Source organism: Chelonoidis abingdonii, chromosome 9 (assembly GCF_003597395.2).
Source record: "Chelonoidis abingdonii isolate Lonesome George chromosome 9, CheloAbing_2.0, whole genome shotgun sequence".
NCBI classification, from domain to species: Eukaryota; Metazoa; Chordata; order Testudines; family Testudinidae; genus Chelonoidis; species Chelonoidis abingdonii.
This window is the reverse complement of record NC_133777.1, coordinates 51,712,961-51,737,776: the sequence shown is the minus strand read 5'-3', so window position 1 is coordinate 51,737,776 and position 24,816 is coordinate 51,712,961. Positions and strand designations below refer to the sequence as shown.

The window sequence follows — 24,816 nt, the reverse complement described above, 5'->3', positions numbered from 1 at the left end:
GTGACAGGGATTGGCATGACACCATCGCCAGCTTTCCCTTTGACTGAACGAGGTGCCAGGATGGAGCCTGCAATGCTGGTGCATTTTCCTGCCTTGGGGACAAGAACGGCGCCGTGAGTCTCAGGCCTGGTCTACACTGAGGGAGGGTGGCAGGGGAGGGGAAGAAATCGATCTAAGTTATGCAACTTCAACTATGTGAATAACGTAGCTGAAGCTGACGTAATTAGATAGACTTACAGCGGTGTCTTCACTGCGGTGAGTCAACTGCTGCAGCTCCCCCGTTGACTCCGCCTGTGCCTCTCGCGGCGGCGGAGTACAGTAGTCAATGGGAGAGTGCTCGGGGGTTGATTTATCGTGTTTAGACTAGACATGATAAATTGACCCTCGCTGGATCGATCGCTGCCCGCCGATTCAGTGGGTAGTGTAGACATACTCTCAGCAGGTCCTGTGCTGCCTCAAAAGCCTCTGGGGTGGACGGGAGTGGCAAATGCTCCAAAGGATTTGGCGAGCGCTGCAGGCCTGGACTCAACTGCCTCACTTGGGCAGGAATCAACGTAGCTCCACTCTGAGCCTCGGAGCCGTGGCCCAACCACAGTGCCGCTGATGGCTGGTCCCTGGATTTTGCCGAGGGGGATTGGCCTCTTTCCATCTTCTTCTTCTGCGCTGGTGATTGGGACCAGTGCCGAAGGCTGGAGTGCTCCCAAGAGGCTCCATGACGATGCTGAGCCTCCTTGGTGGTGTCTCTATTTGACTGAAAACGGCACTGGAGCGCTCTGTGCCGAAGACGACGCACTGGGAGGAGGACTTTAAGCCATCACTCCCTCTCTTTAAGAGTTCTCAGTCAGAATTCCTGACAGATTTTGCAGCGGTCTTTTTGGTGATCCTCACCCAGCCACCGTAAAGAGGAAGTGTATGTGGGGGGTCACTTTTGGGCATGCACTTCATGCAGTCCTGGCAAGTCGTGAAGCCCGGGGATCATGGCATGCCCCGGTGACAAATAAAGGTGGGGGGACAGAAAACAGGGGGAACCCCCCATAACCGAAACTTTTACGTGAACTAACTACTTTGTACTAACCAACTAGAACTAACTATCTACAGCAAAAACTGAAAGTACTGCTAAGCTGCTTGGCGACGCAAGAACAAGGGGAAATTCCAGTTACTGTCACTGGTGGTAAGAAGGAACTGAGGGGGTGATTGGTTGGCAGGGTCCTTTATTGGGCGCCATGAAGGCGTGACTCCCCAGGGGGCACCCTGGCCAACCCCACAGATGCTTCTAGGGAAAAAATCTTCTGGCTACTGTGCACATGCGCACACGCATACCTGATTGGAGAATGGAATATGGGGAAAGAGTCATAGAAAGTACATGATAAGTAGAATTCTCTTTCTACAAAATGTTTTTCAAAATATCCTGCGAGGCTTGATGCAACTTTTAAGTCATGGTGTTGTAATATGGAATTACTCCAGGGACACTGAAAGTACTTACCTGAATCTGTAGATAACGGGCCATATTCTGCGCTGTGCCTCCTGAAAGATGCAGCACAAAAGATGCAGCCCAGAAGACAGAGCAAAGGAGACTTTATGCCACCTTTTCATTCTTGGATTCCAGCCTTATGTTAGGGCCAAAATGGATCATTGCATAAGTTGGAACAGCACAGGAAGTTCTGTAATTTATGGCAGCCATTTCCAGGCTGTTTATGGGTTGCACTGCAGATATTTCCCCTTCTGCTTCCAGCTTGCCCCCTCCTGTGCTTGGCATGCTCCATACAATGGGACTTGTGAGTGGAACAGCACTAGGTCTGCTTACATCACCCCTTCATTGCGGGGAAACTCTCTTTGCAAATTATTTATGGACTTTATTGGCCACTGGACTGGCATACATCGGCAATGCTTGAGTATTTTGAGAAACATCTTTTACACTTCACAATAACTTTTTTAGTTCAGGAAAAAAAATCTATCATATAAATGATACATTTTAAGCAAGAAAATTTAACAACAGGCTAGTATAATTTATCAAATTGTTCATAGAGAACTACATCTTTTTTAGATCAGAAGTGCACAGCAAATCTGGAAATGCACTTCAGCTACTGTATAAACAACATACATTTGAAGAACCCTCCTGGAAGAACTCTTGTTTTCCTGTGGCTTTCTTTAAAAAATGGGTTATTATCTTTTAAGTCACTTTTATACAAAATTTTGAAAAGAAGACTATAGTTTAAATCCTGAATTATCTTTGGGAAACTAGAAGAGTATGAATTAGTTTTCAAGAAAATTAAAACTCTACCTTATGTGCATCAACTAGAACAATTCCTCCTTTTTCAAGTGGCTCCTTCGTACCTATCAGCAATTTTCCATCTGAATAGCCAACTGCAAATGGTCTATCTTCACTGAACCACGCAAGGCATGTGACAGAAACTATTGGAACAATAAGCACAAATAAAATATATTAAATTACAAGTTAAACTGTTCAATTCCCATTGCATTCAGTTCAACAAAAAAAAAAGGTACTTACCTTTTCTTAACTGTTGTTCTTTGAGATGTGTTGCTCATGTACATTCCATTCTAGGTATGTGCACGTCCACGTGCGTGGTTGTCAGAGATTTTTGCCTTAGCAGTATCCATAGGGTCAGCTGTGGCACCCCCTTGAGTGCCGCACTCATGCATTGGTATATCAGGCACTGCTGACTTTATGCCCTCTCAGTTCCTTCTTGCCAGCAACTCCGACACAGGGGCAGGATGGCGGGGTAATGGAAAGGACATGAGCAACTCATCTCAAAGAACAATAGTTACAAAAAGGTAGGTAACCGTTTTTTCTTCTTCGAGTGATTGCTTCTGTTGATTCCATTCTAGGTGACTCACAAGCAGCGTCCTTGGAGGTGGGCTCGGAGTTCACGGTTGTGCAGCTTGTAGCACTGCTCTGCCAAAACCAACGTAATCTCGAGCTTGCTGGGTAAATGCATAATGAGATGCGAATATGTGGACAGATGACCAGATAGCGGCCCTACAGATCTCTTGGACTGATGCCTGCACCAGGAAGGCTGCTGATAACTCTTGTGCCCTAGTCGAGTGTGCCGTCACGACTGTCAGTGGAGGCACTTTTGCCAGCTCGCAGCAGTAATGGATGCAGACAATGATCCAGGAAAAAATCCTTTGAGCGGACACTGGGCGACATTTCATTCTGTCTGCCATCGCAATGAACAACTGCGTTGATTTATGCGACAGCTTTGTCCTATCTGTGTAGAAGGCCAGGGCCCTCCTAACATCCAGGTGCACGGCCTGCTTTCCTCATCTGACATATGAGACTTTGGAAGGAAGACAGGTAAGTATATGTCCCAGCCAGTATGAAACTGGGAAACTACCTTGGGCAGAAATGCCGTGCGTGGTCACAGCTGGACCTTATCCTTGTCAAATACCCTATAGGGAGGACCTTATCCTTGCAGAACAACATATAGAGAGGTTCTGAAGTAAGCGCCCTGATCTCAGACACCCTGTGGGCTGATGTTATCGCAACCAAGAACAAAACCAAGAGAGAGCAGGAAGCCAGAGGCACGAAGGGAGGCCCTATGAGCCTCGACAGCACGAGATTCAGGTCTCAGGGAGGGACGGGATCCAGGATGTGCTGGCAGAGATGCTCCAGACCTTACAAAAACTGAGCTGTCAAGTCATGAACTAAGACTGACCTGCCTTGCAACAAAGGGTGGAAAGCTGAAATAGTGGCTAGGTGGACCCTGATCAACGACAGGGACAAACCTTGGAGTCTGAGGTGCTGAAGATAATCTAGGATCTCCATCGAGGCCTGTGAGGCTTGGATACACCATTCTGAGGCCCAGCACATGAACCTTTTCCACTTGGCCAACTAAGTCACTCTGGAGGGGGGTTTTCTGCTACCCAACAAGACCAGCTGAACCCGGGCCATGCATTCCTGTTCGTCGGCGATTAGCCATGAAGTCAAGTGTCAGCGCTGCCAGGTTTGGGTACAGAAGACTGCCATTGTTCTGGGACAGCAGATCTGGCCACAGGGGTAGCTGCAGCGAGGCGGCTATCAAAAGGTCCAGCAGCGTACTGAACCAGTACTGGCAAGGCCATGTGGGGGCTACTAGGATAATCTTCATCCTGTCCTGTTTGATCTTTACGCGGACTCAATGAATCAATGCCACTGGTGGGAAGGTGTACATTACAGCCGCCGACTACGGAAGGAGAAACACATCTGACACTGAGCCCCTGTCCATCCCCCAGAACGAACAGAACATGTGGCATTTCCTGTTCTGCCTGGACACTAACAGGTCCAACTAGGGAGTTCCCCATCTCTGGAAGATTGTACTGACCACCTCCAGCTGGAGTGACCACTTTTGGCCAGACGAGAAGGTCCTGTTGAGGTGATCAGCTAATATGTTCCTGGTCCCGGGCAGGTGCACGGCTACCAGATGAATGGCATGCCACACACAAAAGTCCCACAGGCGGAAAGGTTCTTGGCAAATGGCCAACAACCTGGCTCTGCCCTGCCTGTTGATGTAATACATTGCGGCAGTATTGTCCATCAGGACCTGCACCACCTTGCCCTTCAGGTGGGGTAAGAAAGTTTGGAAGGCCAGGTGAACCTCTCTGAGCTCCCTGACATTGATATAGAGGGCCAGATCATCTGCAACCAGCAGCCCTGCATTTCAAACTGGCTGGGTCTGCCACAGATCTGGGTCCCCTACTGCTCCTGGGAGTCAGCGGTGGATCCTTTAGGGGGCTCAGTGCCCCAAATGAGGAGTCACGTCCATGTGGCTCTGGAGTGGATGGGCAGCCTGAACTGGGTCCTTTGCCTAATATCCCATGGCCTTTATTGCCCGGTGCTGGGGAGCCGTATTTCTTGGTCTTCTTTTCAGGCACTGGCGATGGAGAGCGATGCCGGGCAGAGCCCGGTGCCAGGGGTGCACTATGCACAGAGGACAACGTACAAGAGGTAGAGTCTGACCAGGATGTCTCGGAAGCCAGCCGGGAGGGCAGCCTCCATGAGGAGAGCCCTTAAACGGATATCACACTCTCTCTGGGTCCTGGGTCAAAAGATTTCACAGATACAACACTTGTCCTTCACATATGATTCCCTCAAGCACTTGAGGCAGCTACTGTGTAGGTCACTAACAGGCATAGGCCAGTTGCAGTCTGAGCAGGGCTTAAACCTGGGAGACCAGGGCATGACCTGCCTGGGGCAAAGTCCCTGATGGGACTCTAACTTCTAACTACTATAAACAATTTATAAGGCCCTAAGGCTTGAAGTCAGAAGAGATGAAACCATTAGATTTTGCTATGCAAGGAAAAGTGCTCCAATAACCTCCACTGGCAGTAAGAAGGACCTGAGAGGGCATAGGGCCAGCGGAACTCCAAGGGGACTCTATGGATACCACTAAGGTAAAAATCTCCGACAATCGCGCACGAGGGCGTGCACACACCTATAATGGAATCGACATGAGCAAGCACTTGAAGAACTTTTTGTATTGTAATTACTTTCAGAAAACAAAAATGACATGAAAAAATACAGCTTAATGAACGTTAAGACAGCTGTTTACGTTTTTATTCTATGCCTATTGCCTTAGATATTTAGGTACCACTGTAGTCATACATTTCTATCAACACAGCTATTTTATAGGAGACAGTATTGTAGTAGTTTAGATATAAATGCAATTCTAAATATACATTTCAATAGAATGAGCATAACCTATGTATTTACCCAGCTATCCTTCAAGTTTTATTTAATATAGTATTGCCACTTTTTTTCTTCTTCTACATTTTAAGTGGGATTCAAAATGGACAGTCCTTGTCTACTTTGAATAAGTTAATGACCAAAAAATTGCAGTCGCAAGTCATGCCACAGTACTTATGGCCAGAAACCATGAACTTCCCACTGCACGCCTTTTATTTAAGTCACTATTCATACGATTTTGCCCCTCTTTTTTTTTTTTTTTAATTCATGCATTTGCTAACAGTCTATTCTAAAGAGAGAGGCAAATAGCTTTCCTGTTCTAGCCCTGATTACTTCTATGCTTTTCCTTACAAAGTCTGTGTTCTCTTTTGGGAAGTCTCTTACGATTTTACTGTCACTAATGGAAGTGCACCAGTTACAGTAACTCTGGTTCCGCACCCACCCACCCCACCCAAATCGCTAATGTGGATAAGATCAGAGAGAGTATGTATGTCTCTTTTCACACATCCAAACTGTAACTGTTAGGAAAGGGAGTCTTGAATCCTATGTTGCACACACAGCAATTCGACAATAACAATGACACGGGTTTTTAAGTGTCCTTTTGAAGAAGCAGCATTTATAGTTGTAAAAATATCCCTGTTGGAAGTTAAGGCATTAAAAAAATGAAAATGGTTACCTATTCTACAGCAACTGCAGATCTTCAAGATGTGTAGTCCACATAGGTTCCACTTCTAGTGTGCATGCGTCCCACGCACTCAAGATGATATTCTTTCGACCAGTACTGTATACTGGTGCTGTGCCTGCACTCTGGATGCCTACATGTCGTTCCACTCGAGGGCACAAAGAACAGAATGGGCCAACTGTACCTCAGTTCCTTTGCCAATATGGAGCCCAGATGGCCTAGGACTCCAGAGTAGCAAGGAAAGGAGAGTTAGGCATAGAATATATGTGGACAGCACATCTTGAAAAATGACAGTTGCTGTTTTTTCTCTGAGTGATTGTTCACATGGATTTCACTTCTGATGATTTGCAAGCTCTGATCACATCAGACGGTGGATGCTAGGAGTCCTATTTAAATAATGACTGCAGAATATCACTGCCTAAGAGAGCATCAGCTCTTGAGGCCTCAACTGATGAATAATGCTGGATGAAAGGTGGACTAATCCCCATGTAGTTGCCCTGCACATTTCTGACAGGGATGCTTTTTAGAGAAGTCACATACTTCCTTCAACACAGCTGGGCAACATTAGACTTTGGACTTTAATGCTGCACCCTATATGAAAGGATATTCTTGCACTTTATATGTTAATTGACTAAGCCACACAATTTCCTGTGTGGTGCGTATTAAAAACAAACAGAGATAAACTGAAGCATGCAGAGGTTAAGTGACTTTCTAAACATCACACAGACTCAGTGTCAGAGTTCAGAACAGAAATCAGGAGTCCAGGCTCCCTGCACCATGTACATCAGTCACATCAATCATCATGCTTTAAGGCATTAACTGGTCACCAGCTGAGGTCAAGAAGAAGTCTCTTTCCCCATGGTAAGGTAGTGCATTATGAAGTACTGTCCAACATCACACACAAGATATTATGGCGTACACCATTCTGAACCCTGGTGGAATGGGCTCTAATCTGTATAGGTGCTGTATTTAATATAATTAGATACCCATTTAGACAATCTTTGGTTGGATATCGCCTGACCAAAGTGGACACTTCAGGGCTACCATCTTGATGCCATGGACGATAAGAAGGAACCACGGGACAGCTGAGCCTGCTACACCTCTTATGCCCTTGAGGTGGCGAGTTGGGGATAAGGCTAGAGTATCCAGGGTGTAGACACAGGTCTAACAGACACTGCTGGACAAAAAGAATCCAATCTTGTGTTTATGGGGCATATGTGCACTAGAACTGGAATCTGTGAGGATAGTTCTTCATAAAACTGAAGTACACGCTGCATTTTAAATATAGATGACAAAAAATTCTAAGTTTGCAACTTACAAGTTTTCTTTAGAAGTACCAGCATGATCACCTACCATCCTTTCTGTAGCAATGTTCCAGTTCTAATCGATGCATGGTTGAAACATCTACAACTTCAATAAGCCCAAGAGATCCATCCATACGACCTACTAATAATACTTCCGGAGCATCTCCTGTCCATGTTGCAGATGGCCCTTCTTCTGGCCAAGCTAGAGCAGATACCCAGTGTGGCTGAAGGTCTAATAATCCTTTTCCTCCTAAAACCCCCAAAAATCTGTTATTATAATACTTCATTTTACTACACATTAAAAGACCAAAGAGTACCTTTCAGAGGACAATGTTGAAAAACTATGTATACAACTGGGACATATACTACTGATGACCCTTAAAATCTTTTAAACAGACATATGGTATATGATCACAAAGTAACTGGTTACTAACATGCCATGAAACAAAAATCAACAGCATCACATATTGAACTAATCTTCAAACAAACTACTCCAGAAAAAGTAATTCAGAGAAGAAGGAAGTTAAATTTTATGAAAGACTGCAGCATTCAGACAACGACGCTTTCTCCTATGGAATGCTAGTAACCATATAAATGAAACAATACACTGAACCAAGCATGTGTCATGCACATAGGAACAGCTATTGCAGTAGGCAAGTCTAAAGCCCAGCAAAAATTTCTATGACTCTTTTCTGGTTCAATGATAGGCTAGAAGGATTCATGTTAACTACTGAGTTTCCAATGCCTATGTTGTAACAGCAGAGAGTTCTGTGGCACCTTATAGACTAACAGACGTTTTGGAGCGTGAGCTTTCGTGGGTGAATACCCACTTCGTCAGACGCAGGTAGTGGAAATTTCCAGGGGCAGGTATATATATGCTAGCAAGCAAAGCTAGAGATAAACGAGGTTAGTTTCAATCAGAGGAGGAGAGGCCCTGTCTAGCAGTAGAGTGTGAAAACCAAGGCGCACCACACACACTGTTCTGTAATTGCAAGCCATTCACAGTCTTTATCATCATAAGAGGCTGATAAAGGAGGTCCTGTTGTCATCATGAACAGTCTGACACAAAAGGAGGCCGCCAGACAACTCTCAATACCAAAGTCTACAGGCCACTCCCCTCAGATCCCACTGAGAATACACTAAGAAACTGCACCCTACTCAGGACACTCCAAACTAACACCGGGAACAAATCAGCATACCCTAGAGCCCCGAACCAGGGTATTCTATCTCTACCCAAGATCCACAAACCCGGAAATCCTGGACGCCATCATCTCAGGGCATTGACTTCTCACTGAGGACTGTCTGGATATGTTGGACGCCTACTCAGACCTATGCCCACCCAGCACTCCCAGCTATCTCCGTGACACCACTGATTCCTGGAAGGAAATACAATGCATTGGTCACCTCCCAGAAAACACCATCCTAGCCACCATAAGATGGTAGAGGCTCTCTACAACAAACAGCCCACACAGCAGATGGAATATCAAGCTGTCAGGAAACAGTATCCCTGATGACCACAGCACAACGGCTGCTGAGCTCTGTGCCTTTTAGAACCCACAACACAACTATTCCAAGTTGATGACAACGATACATTCCGATCAAGTGGCACTGCTATGGCAACACCGCATGCCCGCACAATGACGCCCATATTTTTATGGCTGACCTGGAACAACGCTTCCTCAGCTCTCGCACTCACGCCCCTCTCTACCTACGCACATTGATGACAATCTTCATCATCTGGAACCCATGGGAAGCGAGACTCTAGAAAAATCCACATGATTTCAACAACTGCCACCACCACCATCATCCTCAGCCTGGACCAATCTACACGGAGTCCCTTCCTAGACACCGACGGTGCAAAATAAGTGATGGTCACAATTAACACCACCCTAGATCGAAAACCCAACCGAACCGCTACGCCTACCTGGCATGCCTCCCAGCTTCCCGGGCAACATTCACACGATCCATGTCTACAGCCAAGCCACTGAGGTACAACCGCATCTGTTCAACCCCTCAGAAGAACCATACACTACAAAACTCGTCCAACCAAGCATTCTCAAACTACAAACCCGCACGAGGAAATTAAGGAAAACAGATCAACAGAGGCCAACGTGGACCCAGAAGCCTCCTAACTACAAGACAAAAAACCAAGAAGACCAAACAGGATCCCACTGGCCATCACATACAGCCCCCACTAAAACCCTCCAACGCATCAGCAGGGGATCTACAACCCATCCTGAACAATGATCCGAACTTTCACAGGTCCCTTGGGTGGCAGCCAATCCCCTTGCCCACAGACACCTGCAACCTGAAAACGTACTTCTCACCAGCAACTGCACACTGTACAAAGTAAACCAGCTCAGGAAACCAATCCTGGCACAAACCTCGATGCCAACTCTGCCGCACATATCTACAACGCAGCGACACATAAAGGACTACCAGATCAGCCATTACCCATCAGTTCATTCACCGCCACGTCACCAATGTATATACGCGTCATAGCCGCAATGCCCTCGACTATGTACAAGGCCAACTGGACAGTCACTAGGAAAAAGGATAAATGGACACAAATCAGATATCAGGAATGGTAAATACAACAAAATCTGTAGGAGAAGCACGTTCAACTCCTGGGGCCACAAGATACAGATCTTAAGGTGGCCATGCCTGCAAGCAAAAAAACTGTCAGGACCAGACTTAAAGAGAAACTGCTGAGTTCCAGTTTCATCTGCAATTTGACACCATCAGCTCAGGACTAAAAAAAGACTGTGAATGGCTTGCCAATTACAGAAACCAGTTTTCCTCCCTTGTTTTCGACACGCTCTACTGCTAGAACAGGGCCTCATCCCTCCCTGATTGAACTAACCTCTTATCTCTAGCTTGTGCTAGCAATAATAAGACTGCCACTGGAAATTTCCACTACCTGCGTCTGACGAAGTGGGTATTCACCCACGAAAGCTCACGCTCCAAAACGTCTGTTAGTCTATAAGGTGCCACAGGACTCTCTGCTGCTTTTACAGATCCAGACTAACACGGCTACCCCTCTGATATGTTGTAACAAAATATTGAAAAAAGGCACTAAGGAGCTAGTGAATTAGCTGGGTTCAGAGCAGCTAATGAAGGATGGCTGGCATATTAACTGGCAAGTAAATCTGCTAAAACACCTACCTATACAAAAGTGCCATTCTGTCATAGACACAGGTTATATAATAAATAAATAAATAAATAAATAAAAAACACGTGCATCTTACCATTGACTTGCCATATGTTCACCATTTTTTCCAAAGCTCCAGCCAGATACTTGCCACTGATGCTCCAACAGATAAGAGACAAGCTAGGGTCACTGGGTGACCCCAGACTTTCTTCTGAATCATCTTCTCTACAATAAAACAAAACAGTACACTTAAAGTAGGTATTTCCAACAGCAGAAAATGAGAAAAAGTTTAATTTATTAAAGATCTGACTCATTTTCTGTACTCCCCTTGCTGTTATTGCAGACATAAAGCCAAAGCATATTTTCTCAATTTTTCATTCCACATCATCCCCTAGTAAAGTTATCAGAGAGACTCTGTAGTTAAATTTTGCAGCTAGCTTTCTATAATAGTCATAATTCTGACTACCTCTGACATTGCCAAACTAAACCAACCTGCCTGAAACATCACAAACTTTATCTTATGCCAAAGTAGAGTTTTCTGGGACGTCTCAGGAAAATAAACAGGGAAGATGAGGTCTAAGAACAAAAGTTAGAAGAGGTACTCTCTCTTCTTGATTTCTAGCCCCAATTCTACCCCACACTGTGGCAGCTTTGCACGGCTCAACTAGAGTAAAGCTATTTTAAAGCCGATTTAGCCAACCACAGTAGGATCACTGATTAAAGGTCTAGAAAACATGACCTATGAGAGAAGATTGAAAAAATTGGGTTTCTTTAGTATGGAGAAGAGATGACAGAGGAAACATGATAACCGTTTTCAACTACATAAAAGGTTCGTAAAGGAGGGAGGAAAATTGTTCTCCTTAATCCCTGAGGATAGATAAGAAGCAATGGGCTTCAACTGCAGCGAGGGCAGTTTAGGTTGGACATTAGGAAAAATTTCCTGTCAGGATAGTTAAGAAATGGAATAAATTGCCCAGGGAGGTTGTGAAATCTCCATTATTGGAGATTTTTAAGAGCAGCTTATACAAACACCTGTCAGGGATGGTGTAGATCAGTGTTTCCCAAACTTGGGATGCCGCTTGTGTAGGGAAAGCCCCTGGTGGGATGGACCGGTTTGTTTACCTGCCACGTCTGCAGGTCCAGCCAATCGCGGCAGGTAAACAAATCGCAGCAGCTCCTATTGGCCTGGAGCAGTGAACTGTGGACAGTGGGAGCCACGATCGGCCGGACCTGCGGACACGGCAGGTAAACAAACCAGACTGGCCAGCCAGGGGCTTTCCCTACACAAGCGGCATCCCAACTCGGGAAACACTCGTCTAAATAATACTTAGTCCTGCCATGAGTGCAGGGGACTGGACTAGATGAACTCTCAAGGTCCCTTCTAGTCCTATGATTCTATGATCACCTTAGCGTAACAGGATTTTTTAGAGTGCAGAGATGCTATAGCAGTTCGTGACCTCCACTTCTCTGTGACTAGTGCAGAGGGTGCAATCAGGGTATCCCTACACCTCACATATCCTATCAACCCGCTGGGGCCACTGGCAGCCAATGCAAGTTGCAGTACTCCTCAAGCTGTTCTAATTTATGCTGAAGGAACAGCTCAGTAGCACAACACCACCAAGATAAGACAGTGAAATGATGGCTTTAAGCCATCATTGACCCTCCCCACCAGGCCGGCTTTAGGCACTGCGGGGCCCAATTTGAAAGAGCTGCTGCCAAAGACAGTGGCAGGACTTTGGTGGCAGCTCAACTGGCTGCTGGTGCCTTCAGTGGCACGTTGGTGGAGGGTCCTTCTTCCACGGCAGAGATTGAGCTGCTGTCGAAGACACCGGCGGGACTTCGGCGACAGCTCTATTGACTGCCGGTGCCTTTGGCGGTACAGCGGCGGAGGGTCCTTAGGGATGTTGCCCTCTTAGGGGTGCAAGGCCCGATTCGAGGGAATCAAGTGAATCGCCCTAAAGCCAGCTCTGCTCCCCACTAACTTCTATTAGTCACTCCTTGGCTGGAATTGGCAATTGTAGCCACTTCATTTTTTTTTTGGCTCATCACAATGCTAAAAAAGCTTGGCCACGAAACATCCAGTTTGTTTTAATCTCTTGTCTGGAACTGGTTTCATTTACCAGTTTGGAGAGTTGCTTGGTGAATTATTTAGTTTTTGAAAAACAGTTCATGTGTGTATTATGCAAAATTCTTAATTCTGCAAGCCATCCTTCACAGAGCTTAAGAAGTCCATCCTAGAGAGATGAAATTTTTGAACTGTACAAAAGACAGTGTGTGTGTGTGAGAGAGAGAGAGAGAGAGAGAGAGAGAGAGAAACTCCCCAGGAGACAGCTCTAATGCAAGTTTGCTAAAGCCCAATACATACTTCAAGAAACCTGCAACCAGTACATACAGATACCTAACATACATAAATGCAGTGAGGAGAAGGGAGTACCACTTCCTGCAAGGCCAAACAGCCTAGAGAAATAAGCAGTGGAATGCAAGCCCACAAGTCCTGAATTCTATTCCCACAATTAACCCAAAAATTACCTTAATACTTAGTACATTATAAACATTTTTTTGGGCCATATCTATTGCTCTTTGAAATCAAAGGAAAGGCTCCCACTGATTGAATGGGAATCAGGCCCTTCGTTAGGCTTCTTAACATCCCTATGAAACACGTAAATATAATTTGATATACCCCAACTTTACAAATAAGGAAGAATAAGCATTTAAGAAGCTCAGGGACTTGCCCAAGATGTCACAGCAATTAGGAAAACAAGATTAAATCCATTCAAAAGTACATTTAAGTCAATGTATTTGTAAGTTACCCTCAGTATGACAGTCCCTCTTTAAACTTATATTTTTCTTGCTAATCTTTGTGCTTTGTTTTTTTTTATGTATTATTTCATAATAAATTTACCATTCTCAGGTTAACAAAAAATTTTTTAATCCCCTTACCTGGACTAGCACCTCCACCTTAAATTTTAGGATTTCTTTTGAGTTTTAAATCATTTACTTTGGATCATTTTTGTTATTTTAAATACAGTAAACATCCCAAAGAAGAATAAGAGCATCCTATGATCAGGCAGTTTCCTGCGCTCATGAAAATACTCATAGGATTGCCATTGTGGAGCAATTAATAACTGACTTCCATAAAGAAACAACTTACAATTTGTTGAATACACATGTTTGCTGCAATGAATATTGCTTCTTTGTTACATTCCACACTCTTATAGTCCCATCATTCCCACTAGTTGCCAAAAGTCCCTTTTTATTGCACCAAACACATGTCATCACCTGCAGAAATTAAATTAACAAGCGTAAAACCAGAGTTTAAAATTTAAGGGGAGACACATTCATGTCATGCAACTCATTAAGTTTCGCTGATATGGACAAAGCACTAGCTGTATTATTTAAATCAATTATACTAAACAGAATCCAACAGTGCCCAAGAAGAAATTTCCTTTCATCATACAGTATTGCATAATTAGGCGCATTATTAGGAGCACTGAGCACTGCTGTAAATCATCTTCCATAGGCCACTGTCAAACAAAATAGTAAATGAGACAGATTATCTATTATGTCAAAATAAATTAATACGTGTGCTTTTAAAACAAATGTTTAAGAAAAGACTTGTAATAATTCAATTGACTGTGTGTTTATTTTTTTTTTTTTTTAACTAGTTTTATGAATCCTACAGATTTCAAAAGGTCTCAATTCTGCAACAGGCTCTATGTTGGCAGATCCCCCTGCATGGAAATCTAGTGATGTCAACAAGATGCTGCTCATGCAAAGCCATTTTTGCAAGATCAGCGCCTTAATTATTGAAGCTGACACTAGAATAAGGAATTTGAAATGTAGTTACCCTCATTCCCCACCCATCTTCCAACTCATTTAATTTGTCATATCTTGGGCTATAACTTACTGTGATCCTCCTCCCATTCGTTTCTTTTGTAAAAAGAGAGATTAAGCAATGTTAAATCTTAATTTTAAAATATTTGTAGCAACAACAAAATTAGTAGCAGAAGGTCAAAATCTTTGATAAAAGTGAGCTGCACAGCAGGAACAGGTTAAATGTTTTATGGCATAAGATGTCCCAAACAGTATTTATCACTACAAAATAAAATACCAGAAGTCTGTTGCTTTGCTTAGCTTATACAATTATTTAATTACTTGCCCTTTTTCTGGGTTCTAAAGAAAAAGTCCAATACAGAATAAATTATACATTAAAAAGATCTATTTTGGGAGGAATAATGCTTACCCTGTTCTGATGAGCCTCCAGTTTTATGAAGGAGCATTTTCGTAGATCTCCACCCATATCAGCAAGGGTCTGAGGGTTAATTTGGTTGTCTCGGTCATGTGCTGCAAGAGTTCGCACAAGCTGCTGTGCAGCCCACTGCCTATGTTGTGAAGACAACCTTGAGGAAAGGCAGCAAGCTGCTAATGCATTAGCCAGCTCCAGAGGGCCTACAGCAGAAGGATCATAGGGAGGATGGGCATACAAATGGGCAATTAAACCTGCTTAAACAAAACAATGAGATGATGTCCAAATGAATATTGATAGTATTAAACAAGCCAATAAAACATTACCCACAATTGCCAGAAAGAACAAAATTGCTGCAAAAAGATTTTTTTTTTTTAAAACTAAAAATACCACACAGCCATCTTAAATTTGGAAAAACTGTCCTGATACAGACTGAAAACCAGCCGTCCTCTAATCTTTTTTCCACAAAACCCTTCAGAAACCCCTTAGATTAAGGGCAAAATATTGTCCCCATTAAAGTTAATAGGGAAACTCCAATTGACATCACTGAGCCACAATCTCATCCTAAAACACCAGGCTTTTTAAGGCCCCAATCCTGCATTGGGATCTATTAGCGTGAACGTCTGCACCCACGTGGAGCCTCACTGGCAGTCAATGAGACTCCATAAGAATATGAACCATACACCACTGGTTTTATAACAAATTGGTATATAAATGTCTCTGATGATTATCAAGGTATGATGCTAACAACCACATTAACTTTTGTTCTTTCATGTAAATGCTATAATGTTATGCATCTATATTTAGGAGGGTTAGATCCCTAGTTCTGTGCCTAATGACACTTCTGTGTTTGGTGGCATGTGGAATAGTAATAAAAAGTGGGTAATGATTGCTTTGAGTATGCTATCTGTCTAATCAGGAATTAGTAAAGTACATCTTTTACTGTGGACTGTCTATGCCCATAGAAAAGGCTAGAGCTGGAGCAATCACTGTGATTAAGAGTGAAGCATTTTACTTTCTGTGGTCCCTAAAGAGATTCATGTCAAAACTTCATAAAATCTCCTGAGGGACTTTCTCCCCGCTCCACTGCCTCACTATAGGGGCAGAGTTAGAACTGAATGCCTAAGCTGTGGATTTTTATACTTTCAAATATTTGGGTTTCTTTCCAAGGAACAACCAGCAACATGAAAGTCACATTTCTGCCTGAAAATTTTGCATCTCTAGTTGCAACTATAGTTGCACCTATAGTTAAGTAACACCTAAGATTACTCTCATTTGAAATCAATTAGTGAAAAAAAATCTAATCTTTCATTTATTTTGTGAATGTGACAGCAATTTATGTATAGGCAGTTTCGCAGTGTCCTGTGTATAAATAGTTTTACTCTTGTAAACATCAACAGGGAGCAGAAACCTCTTAAAATAATTTAAAAATTCAGGACATATCATTTAAAGGGTGCTCTGTCAAAAACCGGATTTTTTAAAAATTAAGGGGACAATGTAAATTCAAGTTCCAATCTGACTGAATTTCCTCGGTTTATAATGGTGATTTTTATTGACAATTACAAAACTCTGGCAGGGGTTTTAAAAAAAACATATATTTCTCTTATGCGCTCTCAAGCTTAACTCCAGTTTTAACAAATCTATCTGGGACTATACATGAGAAAGTGCAGATTTCTGTGAATTATACTGACAAACTATGTTTTAAATACAAAAAATACCTTTCTTTTCAATTTCTGCTTTATCATAGTTCGGCCTCAATTTGGCCCCTTTGTCTGCCAACAATGCTACAAGTGCTTGAGTTACCACAAAGTTGGGTGATGTTACAAGTTTGTTTTCTTCTGCAATTCCTCGCAGAAAGCTTGGTAAAAATTTTCTTTGAATTGGATCATCAACTGTAGTCAAATTTACACCAGTCGCAGCAGAAATCAAGTTCTAAGAGAAAGACAATCACGTGAAAAAATTAAATTTATCCAAATGTTTTTAGTCAAACAAAAATAAAATCTAAAATGTATAGATTTTTCAAGAACTGCAGTTTATTTGTAGAGATTGTCATTTGCTAATCAACATGCTCTAATCATGCAAATATTACATACAAAACAGAATTCAAGACCTGTATCCTACAAGCTAATTGGACTGAATGGACTCCTGTGCCAGTGTGAGACAAGTTATTTGTTGCTTGCTGGTTCAGGGACAAAGAGTTTAATATGTTGTTATTGTCATTCATGTCAGCTAAGGAATTTAATCTATTGGAGAATTTTGAAAGCTTAGAAAGTTGTGGGTAGGAGAAGCCAAAACAAGATATGTAATAAAATCAATTACTTCATCTCAGAGTAGTTATAATTCCTTCACTTGCATACACTTCACAGTCAGTAAAAGCAAATCAATAATGAGATTGTGCGTTACAGAGATTATAGATATACATGACACCTTGCTACATATATCTGCTTTTTTACTGTTTTTCAAATTTGAACGTACAGCATTGGGTATAGTTGACTCAATAAAATGTAGGTAATTTGTGTAACCAAAGATTGTTCCCTTTTAGAGTGACCTGTTTAAGCAGCAAACATTTTAAAAAAACCCAATAGATTCTTATTTTCCTTGGCAGATATACATCCCTAGCATCCAAATAAAGATACACGAAGTTACCAGCAATAAAACAGACTTGTGCTGAAACATGAGAAAAAACTCCAAAAAGGGAATAATCTCTTCCATTTTACTTTCATCTTGATTCTTTTATAAAAAGAAAGGTGATAAACATGAACAAGTTTCAGCTACATTTTTCAATCAGTCCTTTGTCATGGAAATAACTTTTCACATCCAGTTGCACATTGCGTGGTGGAGAATACAATATCCTTGGCATGTTAGTGCCTTTTTTATGTAAACCATTTTTCACAAAATTTACCACTTCAACTCACATATAAAAATTTCAAGGGTAAAATACCAGAGTTTTAGGCAAATGTTTGTATAGAAATAACAATCCTACCTGTGTACACAACTGTACCAGCAGTTTTGCAGCACTAGGAGTATTTGATGCCAAACAGCCTACGGCTGTACTCAGGTACGCCAGGCAAGATATAGGCTTGCTTGTTTTACTATGTACTCCTCTAGAACGCTCTGTAGAACTGGACATAGTGGATGGACTTGTTGAAAGGCCTGCTCTCCCTGCAGCAGCCAGGCACATTAGTCGAACCAAAGTTCGGATATCTGTTAAACCCAAGGACTCAAGACCAGCCGCAAGACTACAACTGGACCCACTGTAAAAAAAAAAAAAAAAAAAAAAAAAAAAAAAAAGCTTTAGTTTAGGTGGTTGTTTTTTTTTAATGTTAGGTTATGTGACAGACCCAGGCCAGTGGGGGTACAGAAGTCTGGTAAAGGGCAAATTAGTACTGGTCACTGATGAGTAGTTTTGCTGTCCTGAGTGACAGAGGCAGAGGCTGCCACTAGAACCAATTCAGGCAGACAAACTGATTGAGAACACCTGCAGCCATCAAGGCAGGCTAATCAGGGCACCTGGGTTTAAAAAGGAGCTCACTCCAGTCAGCAGGGAGAGCCAGAGGAGAGGAAGTGTGTGTAGAGCTGGGAGCAAGAGGCACAAGGAGCTGAAGTGAGAGGGTGTGCTGCCTGAGGACTAAGGAGTAAAGCATTATCAGACACCAAGAAGAAGGTCCTGTGGTGTGGATAAAGAGGTGTTTGGAAGAGGCCATGGGAAGTAGCTCAGGAGTTGTAGCTGTCATGCAGCTGTTACAAGAGGCACTATAGACAGCTGCATCCGCAGGCCTGGGCTGGAACCCGGAGTAGAGGGCAGGCCCGGGTTCCCCCTAAACCTCCCAACTCCTGATCAGACACAGGAGGAGTTGATCCAGACTGTGGGGAAGATCACAGAGGTGAGCAAATCTGCCAATAAGCGCAGGACCCACCAAGGTAGAGGAGGAACTTTGTCACAGTACATAATAGGAAATTTCATTTTGCATACAATGTAACTATGACTAAGCGCCATTAATAAATAGAATACTGCTTTCTTGATTAGTGCGAAAGTATTTCCCTAGAAAAGGGTAGGAGAAAGGAAGTATTACCCCTAGTTTACAGATGGGGAACTGAGAAAGAGTCCTGATCTTGCAAACACCAATGTGCTAAATTTTAATAATGTGTGCAGTTGAACTTCAGAAGAAGGGACTACGCATGCTTACAGCTAACCACAGAGATAACTATGCACAATCCTGGGGACTAAGTAACTTCTTCACATCCACATCTGCTGTGGTATGAGGGCATGAAAGACTCCTGTACAGAGGCAAGAATTTAACCCTGATCTCTTCACTCCATATCAAGTGCCATAACCACAAGACCACCCTTCCTTTACTGATCTAGCTTTAGAAATTCTAACATCTGTCTTGTCTATTAGACTGTGAAGACTGTAATCATTCCAGGGAAGGGACCATCTTACACTATGTGTTTCTACGATGTGCAGCACAGTTGGGCACTAATCTCAGTTGGGTCCTCTAAGCATTAACCATGATATATAAAGGAAGAAGTGTCTTTCAGGGAAGGAAACTGAAGAGGCATGGCAGACTGGGGTAAGAGATGGCACTCAAAAGAAAGCCCTCCTCATAAAAGCAGCAGCAAATTATTTAAAGTAAGTAACACTGGCCCCACCTGATAACAACACTGAAGTCCTAGCAAATACAAATTGATAATTAAATCCAGAGGAAATAAAGAATGTCACAAACCTGACAGACAATAGTGAGAGTGCTCTCATAACCATGGTTCTTGCAAGAAGCACTTGGGCTGCTGCTGTCACTCTTCTTAGTGCCATAACACGGTCATGTGGATTTACTAGAGCAGCAGCTTGTTCCCCCAGGGTTATCCTGCCAGAAGAACTTTTTTCTATGGAGCCGTGACAGCCTTAAAGATAATTATGATTTGAATTAGAGTTAAACAAAAAGGGACAATTATACTGTGCTATTAAACACAAAACTACTGTATACAAATTAATACAAATTTTGCAGATTTCAGTTTGTGAGTCCTTATAAAAACTAAGCATTGTTTGTATACTCCTAAAGTTCTACACCCAATTTAGTCTCTTAAGTTTCAGCAGATTGGGAACAATTTGACAATAGCCAAAATGCATTACAAAAACTCTTCAAAACAGTGGGCTAGACAGACCTCACTACTACAATCTGATCTCCAACCATGCCCCCCTGGGAGAAGTCCATTTAAGTTACTTAACTCCCCCAGAGGCTCAGTGGTCCATGATAGTGAAGGCCATTGCAGGACTGGGGCCATAGTGTTAAAAGAACTTCAACCTGTGATTTTCTGTTGTCAATATATATTGTCTTATCCCTCCATCACTACAGCTTCTCTAAAAAATAGGAAAAATTAAGGCCTGACCAAATTTCCTGATGTTAGAAGGCTGGGCAGACTGACTGACCCATGATATCATAACTTCTCCTATAAGCACACACCAAAGAAAACAAAATGTCTATACTTTAACTTAGACTTGAAATATACCTCCTTCGCTCAAATTTACCTATCTGCATCAAAGTCTCCTCCATACTGTTGGTGGCTGTGACCATTGCAACTGATGCTCCTAGTGGATCACTGTCAGGGAACTGAACTGCCTCGGGTACAATACGGCGATCATTTAACCCCAGGGGGCCAGCCAGTAACTCAAATTCCTCTTCTCCTGTCAGCTTTTCATCTTCATCAACATCCAACATATCCCAGTCTTCTAAGATTGGAGAAATAAACAAGGATTACGAACAAAATCTAAACTAGTGCTATCAACTGTGCAATGACGGGATGCATTTTAAGTAACAGCATGCTTGTTGGTCTCCACCTCCCACTCAGCCCTGTTTTTCTTTGGGACAAGGAAGTACCAAGAATGAATCCTCTTTCAATGAAGTCCAGTGGAACAGTTTTGATAGCTCCCAGAGCTAGGATGGATTATACCTTTGGTCTTAAGTAGTCTCTGTGAGAGAGGTCCCTGAAGAGGGACGGGGAAGGAAGAGCACGGAACTGAAGAGGATGGAATAATCTGTAGAATTCACTTCTAGGATCTGAAGTGATGAGCTCCTAGGAAGGAAGGAAATGGGAGGGATGATCTCCATACAGGTGAGGGGGGGACAGGTGCAGTGTATGATCTGGGATAGACCGTTAGTGACTTTCAACCAATGGGTCAAAATAGGCATTTTGAGGATGTCACTGACTGAGAGGTTGCTAAGAAGGAGGCGTAAATCTGGGCTTTTGGCTCAGGTAGTGGGGAGGGGTTTGGCTCGTCTGATACTGGACTGAGCAAGACTATTGAGATGTCTGCAATTTGATCTCTTTTCTTTTCGTTGCAGTTGTACAGATGTCCAAAGACTGTAGTGTTACCCGGGAGTCTGTAAGAGAATGAAGGGACTCATCCACGGAATCACTAAACAATTAGGCCCCTCAAAGGGAAGATCTTTGACAGTTTTTTGTGCTTCCCTGAGGAGGTCAGAATACTGCAGCCAGGAAGCTCGATGGATGAATACTGTCATAGCCATGGAATGTGAAGCTTGTCGGCAGCATCAAGTAAGGCCTGGAGAGACCCCCTCACAACTCTTTGGCCTTCTGTAATGAGGGTTTGAAATTGTTCTCTCTGCTCCTGAGGCAGATGTTCAATAAAAGATGAGAGTTCTGAATAGACTGTGAAGTCATATTTTGCTACCAGGGTTTGATAATTAGCTACTCTGAACTGCAAGGAGGCTGAGGAGTAGCTCTTGTGGTCCAGAAGGTCCAACTGCTTTAGCTCCTTATCAGATGGTATTGAATGGGATCAGTGTTACCTTTTCCATTTGTTAACAACTGCAACAACCAGAGAGAGGAGAGGAGAGTGGAAGGAAAAATATACTCCAAGCCTCTTCATGGGATGGGATGGGATGGGATGGGATGGGATGTAGTACCTTTTGTCAGCTCATTTACACATGGATGGGACAGTAGCTGGGGTGTGCTATATTGTGCATGCTAGGTTAAGCAGAGCATCGTTGATAGGAAAGGTCTGCTACCCTTTTTATAAGGTCTTGGAAAGCCTTAAAAGTCATCAGTATAAGGAAATTGGAGAGTTCTGGCAGCTGCATATGGCAAGGATGAAGACTTGAAACAAGGTGGAATTTCTTACTCTTCTGTTGGTTCCTCCTCTGAGAGATGTATCTGTGGAGCAGGGCCTTGGGGCATCAGTTAATGCTCCTGACAAGTCCTCTTTTGAGAGCGTAACCTGTAAAAAGAGTTGCCATAAAGAGCCCATGGATTCCACTAAGCCCACTGATGTGCAGCATAAGGAAAACAGGCAGGACTCCAAGGCTGACCTTGCCAGCACAGCCAGGTATGCTTCCTGCTAACAGCCTCCCCCTTCAGTGGTAACCTCAAAAGAAAAAGGCTGGAAGGGAGAGGAACCTTGTACAGCCTACTCTGAGTCAAATGAGGGAGCACCCCCTGCATCCACACGTTGGGGGGTGGGAGAGGGAGTAGGAGGAGTGTAAAGTAGTGCCAGTACCCAGTTGTCAGATTGGCACCGGGCCCCTGGAAGAAACCTATACTTGCATCGGTACAGAGGTTTGAAAAAGAGGATGGTGAGGCAGTGCCAGATAATGTTGTATCACTACCAGCCAGAAATAAACCTCAGTACCCTCAAAGAGGCTGCATGGAGATCATGTTGGTAGCAATAGGCCAGTCACCAAAGATGAATACGGAGGGCACGTAGGCTCTTAGAGGTAAGCTGGTACCAATGATTTGGGCTCTTTAAGGATTTGCAGGTCTTCATGAGATAGGAGCCTGGACTGTACCAGGGGCTCTGGATTGGGTTCCTCAGCTGTCAGAACGTCAGGTCATACTGAAGACTGTACCAAAGTGTGATCAATACAGCTTTTGCTTCTGGCTACAGAAGACAGTAACAACGAGGACTGCACCTTAGCTCTGGACTTGGGAGGCACTAAGCCCAGTGTTCGTGCCGTCTAGACAGCTTTTAAGTATGCAAATGGTCTTCTTAGCTGGCACCCTGGATGCAGTCCTAGAGGAAATGGGAGCCTCAGTGGCACCAATATTTGGGATGTGAGGTAGGCAAGGACTTGTTACTGTCTGCACACTTGGAGTAGCGTCCGCAGGGGTGTTCCATGTTACAAAGTAGTTGTAACATGTTACAAAGTAGTGTATTTATGACTATTGAAAAATCATGTAACAAAAGTAATATGTATCTCCAAAACTCAGAGTAAAGAAATACCTTCATATACACTATCTTGCTTGCCTATTAAGTCAGGAGCCTGGCCTTTGTACCTGCACCAAACAACAAGAATATTTTATTAACAGCATACTAAGTAACAAAATGTCTCAAAAGAACAATGATATACATATATATATTTAAAAATAGAACCTATTACAGTTAGGTAATATGTAAAAATGTTTTCTGAGCATTGCTACCCAGGAACAATAGTCTATATTTAATAAAAGGCTTGTTAAGAGTGGGAGTCTTATAGCATACGTCCTTTCAGTATCACAAAATGGATTTTATTTTTTTTGAAGAAGGAGCCAGTGCTAGTACTCCTAAAAAATATTGTAATAGCTTCATTTTTAAAGCTGCTGGGCCAATCAAACTACTTATTTGTTTCTTAGTAAAATGGATTTAACGGCTTGAATCTAGACTCCAAGACTTGTTTATTACATGTATTTTGGAAAATTATTAAAAGATGAAAGGATTTAAATTTCCCTTTCCACAAAAGGTGTGATTTTAGAAAGATTTTTAATCTCAGTTACCACCAACAATACTGGTACAAACTGTAAAGCCAGCAAACCAAACTCTTCTTAAGATGCATACACTGATGGACGTTTTCAATTTTCCCTCTTAATGAAATTTCCCGAACCTAAAGAAATCTCCCACCACAATTTTCTTTTGTACCTTTCTGATGTTGATGTCTTGGATTTACTTTTCAAGGCCAAATATTTCTCTCTGCAGGTGCCACATAATAGGTAGTATGGATTTCCACTTCCACATTCACCACCGAACCATCCATCCACATAGGAACCATTGCTACGATAGCCTTGTCGATTTGCACTACGGCCACAACCAGGGTGATTTCTTTTCATGTGTTGATTGAAGCTGACAACACTGGATTCACACAATTCACAAACTACCACTTCTTCTCTGTCTTCAGACTCACAAACATGCTGTATAATATAATTTTCATACAAAATTACTAGATATAGAATAATTATGCTCATATTAGAAATAAGAGTACTTCTATTTTTAAGTGGGTTTTTCTATTTATGTCTGTTAAGCATGCATGAAAGTATTTGTGCTGTAGGTTTTACTTAGAAGCAGACAGGAGGTGGCTAAGTTATTGTGGGTGGGGGAAGGTGGCAGGTGTCTTTCCCTTTTTGATTGTAGTACATTTCCATTAAAAAAATCTTATACTTGTGCACTCTCTCACCTTGATCAAGCCCAGTTTAGCTAGCCCAACCTTCTCACGTGTAATAACTTGTTCTTCAAAACAAGTATAAGTAGTTGATCTTTCAATTTATGCTTTCACAAACTATAGAAAGGATGATTTAAAAAAAAAGGGGGGGGGGGGAGAATCTGTCCCAATATGTCACATTATCAGATCTTCTGCCTCTAAATTCCTTACAATCTAGTCCTCAAGAATCATTCTGCTTCTGCCCACCAACGACTGTATGAGTTATTCATTTATTGGCAGAGTCTGGATACAGAACAGGGAAAAAATGTAATAATTTTTCAGACTG

At 42.8% G+C, this 24,816-nt stretch overlaps 1 protein-coding gene across 1 annotated transcript in view; it reads right to left on the bottom strand.

Annotated features, from left to right (window-relative positions):
- Positions 1–24,816, bottom strand: part of HERC1 (HECT and RLD domain containing E3 ubiquitin protein ligase family member 1) — a 172,943-nt gene that overhangs the window by 36,962 nt on the left and 111,165 nt on the right. Inside the window, 11 exon segments of the mRNA XM_032765456.1 lie at positions 2,282–2,412; positions 7,719–7,919; positions 10,918–11,045; positions 13,972–14,099; positions 15,064–15,269; positions 16,785–16,998; positions 18,050–18,320; positions 19,791–19,965; positions 20,591–20,791; positions 23,303–23,355; positions 23,975–24,243. Coding sequence (XP_032621347.1) covers positions 2,282–2,412; positions 7,719–7,919; positions 10,918–11,045; positions 13,972–14,099; positions 15,064–15,269; positions 16,785–16,998; positions 18,050–18,320; positions 19,791–19,965; positions 20,591–20,791; positions 23,303–23,355; positions 23,975–24,243 — 1,977 coding nt within the window.